At 58.7% G+C, this 7,313-nt stretch overlaps 1 protein-coding gene across 6 annotated transcripts in view; it reads right to left on the bottom strand.

The window, feature by feature from the left end:
* Positions 1-2,068: 2,068 nt before the first annotated feature.
* DIDO1 (death inducer-obliterator 1) overlaps positions 2,069-7,313 on the bottom strand; it is a 44,070-nt gene continuing 38,825 nt past the window's right edge. For all 6 annotated transcript variants that reach the window (XM_045296913.1, XM_013008136.2, XM_045296915.1 and 3 more), the window contains exon 17: positions 2,069-6,468. In XM_045296913.1, coding sequence (XP_045152848.1) covers positions 3,482-6,468 — 2,987 coding nt within the window. In that variant the 3' untranslated portion in view covers positions 2,069-3,481. The remainder of the gene's footprint in view (positions 6,469-7,313) is intronic.

Below are 7,313 nucleotides of genomic sequence, written 5' to 3'. Positions count from 1 at the left end.
CACAGGGTCTTTTCAGGGCCTCGCCCACCTGCTATGCTCCAGAGAGGAGCCTGGTTCCATGAGAATTTGAAATACTCGACTGCTCTTGCCCCTTGCGGTCAATACTCTTCTATGGAATCTTTGGCCAACACTTTAATAGTAGCCGGATACCATCCAGTTCTTTTGGTCCCGAGGCAGAGGAGGCAGTGGTTTGTGGAGGCTCTTGGTCACCATTCCATTCCTCTTCCTGTCTGCCTCTCCTTTCCCTGTCCTTCCAGCCCCAGACTGGCTGACCTGGTCAATTCTGGTTCACAGGGATCCTAGAGAACAGAACAGAACTGCCCCAGGGCTTCCAATGCTGTCATCTGTGAAGCCCATGCCCGCATCGCTCTCCCGCGGAGGAGCTTGTGGGGTTGAACCTCTGGGCTAGCAGTTGGTGCTGTGGCTGCTCCACCAGGATCTTATTATCCCAGGCAGGAGCATGTCTTCTTCTAAAACAAAACATACTTTGGAAACCACGCGTAAATACCAAGTACTACTCCTGGTGTTTGGTGCCTTTTGAATTACCAAGATATGACAAGTGGAAGGATACAAAAGTGTGTATAGAACTCTGCTTGTATGAAACAATGAAGCTCAATGAAGCATGCAGTGAGAAAAACACAATGTATCAAAGTGTGAATGGTACTTACTGGTGCTTTCGGTCTGCCTCTGTGTTTGGCCCTCAAGGCTCTACAGTGTGAACGGACTACACCTTGCCCTGCGTGCCACTCAGTTGTCTGGGCTTGTGGCTGGACTGGAAAACGCTTGCATCTCTCATCGCCACCCACCCCCGCCCCCACTCTCCTCTCCTCTCCCCCTGGCCAGGGCCCTTCATAACCACTCCCTGCTGGTGCTGCGGCCGTGGCTGCCTCCACCCCTGGGGCACTGTTTGTTGGCTCGTTACTGGGCTGGTTGTGCTGAGGGGTGCAGTGTGGAAGAGGGGGGCCAGGTAGAGTACCCCACTCCCATGGGCTATTATCCTCCTTGAGAGCCCAGTGTTGTCCCGGGAGATAGCTGTGGCCACATCCTGAGCACTGCCTCTGCGGGGTGCAGATGAGAGGCCTGTGCGGTACTGGGCACCAGCTCGACAGCAACCACAGCTGTGTCCCTGGGGCTTCTCTGGTGAGAACACAGCTGCTGTGGGTCCTGGGCCCTGTCTGCACCTCAAGTGTTGGCTCAAGCTGAACTCAAGCCAGTCACTTCTTTGGACGGGCAAGTACAGCAGTCCCACTGCGCTGGGGTGAGCGCACCACAGGGTGGTCAAGAAGCCCCATTCCGGCCCAAGTTTACAAGCCAAGGGTCAGTGACACGTAGGCCTGGCAGCCAGTTGAAGTTCTGGGCAAAGAACCGCTCTCCACTTGTGCCTATTGGCCTGCTGGTCATATAAGAGCATCTACTCTGCCTTGGACCCTTATGGACTCCCTCCCTAGCCCAGTCGTGCGTCCGTCCCTATAGCTTATGTACCCTACGGGCCAAGGGTGGTCCTCTCAGGACCTGTCCCCCAGAAACCTCCAGGGACTCAGGCATAGTGGGAACTCTCTTCCTTGCCTCTAGAGGGTCAGCCCTGACCAAGCTCTGCCAAGACATGGCCTTCCAGGCTCTGGCAACAACCTGGCTCCTGCTCAGACCTTGGTAGTTCCTACTGCCCTGGGTGGTTCTGGATGGCTAGAATCTTGGTGGGCTACAGGCTTCCTGTCCCCACTCGATGACCCCATGAGCTGTAGGAGGTCTGCATCTGGCTCACAGTCAGTTACCCTGGACACCTCCTTCTTAGTCCTATTACCTGCAGGAACTCAGAGGCGAAGAAGCAAGGGAGGGGAGCCCCAAGCTACTCCCTGGGCATGGTCTCCGGGCGCCCCCCCCTTCCCCGAGTCTGGCTGCCGGACAGACGACGAGTAGGGCCAAGTCACCTGGCTGTGGCCCAGCTGGGGACCCACAGGCACAGAAGGCTGAGCCCCCAACGTCCTGCATCAAGAAAGGAAGTGGAGTGAGGACGAGCTGAAAGCACAGACTTCCTGTGGGTGTTACTCCGGTCAAGTGACAAAGCCTGTCAAGTTCCATGTTTTAATAGTTTGCAATATAAAATACAATTTACATACAGAAATTTCTATCAAGTAAACCTAACGAAACACACTTGATTTTTACATTTGGGTATTTAAATTACAAAATTTGAGTTTTTACATGTTAAAAAAAAACCTTCACTGCGTGCTACATGTTGGGGACCGACTTGAACCTGCTGACACTTGGGAGAGACGCCATCCAGGGTTTCCTCACTGAGAACTGCGTGCTGCAGCGGGGCCAGACTCCAAAGAACGAAGGGACTGCTAGTCTTACACTCGCCAAAGTTGCAGTTTATGAGAACACAAAAGTTATCAAAGTATGTTGGTACAGTCAAATAAACCAGCAAGGTTTTCTATCTCATACTTGGGAACTTGAAAATCCCCACGGAAGGGGCAGGGTGGGTTTTCAGAGAAACCTTCCAATTTCCTCTGTAGTTCCTGAACCAGGACCAGACTTGGAGATAAATGTGCCATTTTCAATGACCAACCTTCAAATGGATCAGCTGCCGGCTGTGACCAGTTTGAGGCCCAGCAGACCTTTCTGAGCCGTGGGAAGAACTGCCCAGGTGACAAAATCCCACCCACAAAAAGCTCCTGATTATGCAAAACAAAGACCTACCCCCACCCCCGGGCCTTTCTTTAAAGCATACTTCATTGGTTTATTTTCTCACTTTCTTGAGGATGGTAAAATTTAAACATCAATCCATCGTCATTTACAACATAAATTCTACTCAGCTGTTGCTTTTAATCACACTTGGAAGAAATTTATAGACAATACATAAAAACTGAGCAAACTGAAGAAATACGGCTTGTTTTCCCTGACTGAAATTTGGTAACTCCAATTTCTTTTTACGACAACCATAAAAATGCACGCACAACTTTTGTTTACTCCACTTTCCAAATACAAACTAATAATACTGTTTTCCACTTTCCTGCACAGGCCGCCTTGCGACTGCCCTTGTGGGAAGCCCTCCAGAGACGGCAGGAGGAGCTGCTGCTGACAGCACGCTGGCAGCAGAGAATGATATCGCTAGAATATGGCTTTAAGGTCCACTGAAATCCCTTACAATTACAAGTCATCAGAAAAGATAACTTTATAATTTGGAAAGCAATATGCTTTTGTAGACGTTCCCATTTGTCATTTTAAACGGAAATATTAAGAGTTCTTAAGATCTTTACAAAAGCATCAGAATTGAAAAGGTGGGAAACTCCCTAGGACAGTGTTCGACACAAAAGCACAGTAACCGTGGGAGTCCTGAATATTGTTCTTCACCTAAGTTCACAGTCATTTCAAAACGTTTTGTTCAACACGCTTTATAAACTTGGCTTTGAAACAGCATCTCTGCTGAGTAGTCTATTGGGCGCCCCGGGCACAGGCAGCCGTGGGCACCCGCACCAGGCCACTAGGACTGGGCAGCAGGGATAGGCCCAGCCGTGTCCTGGCCCCTGGGGGTGTCGGGCTTCAGCTCCCGGGGGCGCTCCCTGCTGCGGCTCCTCTCCCTGCGGTCCCGGCCCTTGTCTCGGGCTTTGTCTCGGTCGCGGTCCCTGCTCCTGGAGCGGTCTCTGTCCCGCCTCCGGTCCCGGTCGCCGCGGTTCCTACCTCGATCCCGGCTGCGCTCCCACTCCCGGCTGCGCTCCGCCTCCCTGTCCTTGTCCCTGCTGGTGCTCCTCGGGTCTTTGTCTCTGTGCCTGTCCCAGTCCCGGCCCCAGTTCTTGCCACGGTCCCGCTCCCAGGCCTTCCCGTGCTCCCGCTCTCGACGCCGCTCCTCAAAGGCCCGGCCCTGCCGGCCATCCACCGGCTGGGCCTCAGCCTCCTCCAGAGTCTTCTCCCTGAGCCTGCCCTCGAAGGCCTGGGCCCTGTATTCGTGCCCTTTGCCCTCTCGGAAGTCAGCCTGCGGCCATGACTCGGCTTCGGGGCCAGGCGCAGGCCCGCTGGCCACCATGTTGGCGGCAGGCCCCGCATCATCCCAGCGGTCCTTCCTGGGAGGTGGGTGACTGGGCAGCTCCAGCAGGGGCCTTGGGCCTGGCTTCGTGCCCTGGGGGGGCTGGCCCTGAAAGTGGAAGCGTGGCGGAGCCTGCTCGTTCTTCTCTAGGAAGGGTACAGAGCCCCGAGGACCCCCAAATGGGAGCGGGGCTGGCGCCCTCTGGTTCGAGAATCGTGGTGGTGAGTTTACCCTCGGCTCCTCAAACTGCTGGGGGGGAGCCCCCCGAGGTCCTGCCATAAAGTTTGGGGCCTGGCCTCTGGGCCCTTCAAACTGGTTGGGATGGGGCCCCCTGGGGCCTCCAAAGTGCCCAGGGGGTGGGCCTCGCTGGCCTCCAAACTGGGAGGGCGGGGGCCCTCCACGTGGCCCCCTAAACTGCGCCGGCAGTGGCCGCCTCTGCCCTGTGAACTGGAACGGGGCTGTGCCTCGTGGCCCCATGAAGGGGGCTGGCTCCTGGCCCTCAAACTGGGGAGGTGGGCCAGACATCTCTGAATATGGGGTATCCTGGAAGTCTCTTTTCTCCCCGTGGGGGTCACCACGCTCTTCAAACTGTGATGGTGCACCCCCTCTAGGCCCGCCCAGGTATGATGGGGAGGGGCCCCTGGGGTCCCCATAAGGTGGCCCCTGCTGGCCTGCGAACAAGGAGGGGATAGGCCCCTTCTGGGCCCCAAACCGGGCAGGCAGGGGACCCCGTGGTCCATCGTTGCTGACCCCTTCTTCTGGAAATGAGGGAACGGGGCCTCTGGGTCCTGGGAAGCCAGGGCCATGGGGCCCTAGCACTGCAAAGGCGAGAGGGGCATGCTCCCGCTGGCCCTGGGGTGGGGGTCCTCCGCCTTTCTGTATCATTGGAGGGCCCTCGCCAGGCCTGGGCTGGGGCCCCCTCTCTCCTTCAAGCTCGGCAGCAGGGCGGCCGTTTCTCTCTGGGAATGGAGGGCTCCTTGGACCCTCGCTCTGAGGCAGGCCCAGTGCCTTTTCTTGCGAGGCAAACACTGTGCCCGCCATGGGGTCCCGTCCTCCAGGAGCAGCCCCAAAGCTCGGGGGCTGGAAGGCACTGCTGGGGGGCGTGGGCAGCAGGACTTTGCGTGCTGGCTTGGCAGAGGGCTCAGTGGGCGGCCTGGCTGGGGGCTCCAGGTGCACACTCTGCTGGGGGTCCTGGCTGCGCCCTGGCGGGGCCTGCTCCCCACGGTCCTCTCTAGGAGATGGGAGGCCACCCCCGGGGTTGGTCGAAGGCCTTGAGGTCCCCTCGCCCTCCCCGCTCTCGGTGGCCAGTCTCCTGGCCTGCCTCGGGTCTCGGCTGGGCCTAGCCTCTGAGCCCTGGGCCGCCTGGCATGTGGCAGGGGCCAGGGCCGGCTGCTCTGGAAGGAACGTCGCGGCGGCCTTGGGAGGCGGCGACATCAGTGCGTCTGACACGGAGAAGTGGGCCATGGACACGCCGACGGCAGCCCTCTGCTGCCGCAGAGCCTCCTCCTGCTCCTCCAGCTGCCGCTTCTGCTCCTCGATCTGCTGGTTGAGCTCCTCCAGCAGCTTCTGCTGCTGCACCAGGGAGGGCGGGGCTGTGCCCGCAGTGCCCTCCGCTGGCCGCTCCCCGCCTCGGGCGTCGGCACACATCCGGTTGGGTAGGTCTTCAACAGTAACTTTGGCTTCCTCCAGGATGGTCTCATCCTCAGGGTCGTAGGCCACGTCCTCCGGCTCGGAGGGCTGGGGCTCGGCGGCCACATGGGGCTGGGGGAGGGGGGTGCTGAAGGCTCGCTCGGGATCATACTCTTCCTCGGGGTCGTAGGGACGGTCGTCCTCCTCCTCCTCCAGAACCTTCTCTTTTGAGAACTGACCAAACTGTTGCACTATGGGGTCCAGCAGTGGGGTTGCTGCCAGCGTGCTGTCCCCCTTGGGTTGGGAGTCCTGCGGGCCAGCCGGAAGCGGCTCCGAGGACTCTCTAGAGACGGAGTCAAAGGATTTCTTCTTCCCAAAGAGGGTCTGCAGGATGTGCTCGAGGGGCGAGGCAGACTTCGAGGTGGGTGTGGGGGCTGTGGCGGTGGCCGGGACAGCTGGGGGTGCAGCTGGAGCCGGAGCAGTGGGTGGGGCTCCCGTTCTGAGTGAAGACGAAGAGGCTGGGGTGCCCGGGGTCTCTGGGGGCGGTGGGGGTGGGGGCGGTGGGGGTGGCGGCGGGGACCCAGGGGGTGTGGTGCTGGTGACGGAGTCTGGGGCCTGGAGCTGATACTTGGGGACCTTCTTGTCGGCCTGTGGCACAGGGGCGGCTTTAGGGTAGGTCAGGGCATCCCCGTCTTCCTGGCTCTGAACTCGGCTGCGCTTCTCATCCACCTTGTCCGCCTCGCTGGTGTTGGAGGGGCGCTTGACTTTCTGACAGATGACGAGCCCCAGGATGATGTTCGGGCGCGGGGACTCCAGACCTAGGAGACAGAGCACGGGGACACTGGGAACCTAGGCACCCACAGCTCTACTCCGCTCGACTGTGCTGAGGGCTCGGAGCAGGTGGGTTTCACAGCCGGCCTGGGACGCACAGGGCCACACAGGACCAAGGGCAAGAGACGCCAGGCAGGCCCAGGGTCCAGCGCGGGTCGCTGTCCTTGGCTGTTTGCTCCTCACCCAGACCCTCCAGGCACAAGGGCCTCGCTGCTGCCCCTTCTCAGCAGAGAAGGGTCTGTGCAGAGCCCAGTCTGGGTAGCTGTCTCTGGCTACCTCTTGCAGCCCAGAAGTTCAAGGGCAGCAATGGTCCCACCTGCCCTATGGTCACCAAGTGGGCATTCCCAGATTGCTGTGAAACGTCAGTCACCCGAGCAATAAGGCTACTCTAGGTGAACGCATTCGCTCCCAGTGTCAGATGGACATGGGGGGGAGGTGGGGTAGATGACGGCATGGTTGAGACGCCACGGCAAGGCCCCCAATGCCTGCAGGATCGGGGGCAGCGAGTGCCTGGAGTCTGTGCCCACTCCACAGACAACCGAGAGTCAAGTGATTTTTCGGCCCAGCCAGCCAGACTGACCTGTGTCCTACAAGGTTTAGAAAGAAAATACCACCCTAGGGGGAGAGATGGCTACACAGCACAAACACACACACACACACACACACACACACACACACACACGGACTAGGGGGAGAGATGGCTACACAGCACCCAGCACACACACACACACACGGACTAGGGGGAGAGATGGCTACACAGCACCCAGCACACACACACACGGACTAGGGGGAGAGATGGCTACACAGCACCCAGCACACACACACACACACA

Source organism: Echinops telfairi, unplaced genomic scaffold (genome assembly GCF_000313985.2).
Source record: "Echinops telfairi isolate 266 unplaced genomic scaffold, ASM31398v2 ScPeMD7_7414;HRSCAF=8452, whole genome shotgun sequence".
In the NCBI taxonomy this organism is placed as follows: Eukaryota; Metazoa; Chordata; class Mammalia; order Afrosoricida; family Tenrecidae; genus Echinops; species Echinops telfairi.
This window is presented reverse-complemented; position numbering and strand designations above follow the sequence as displayed.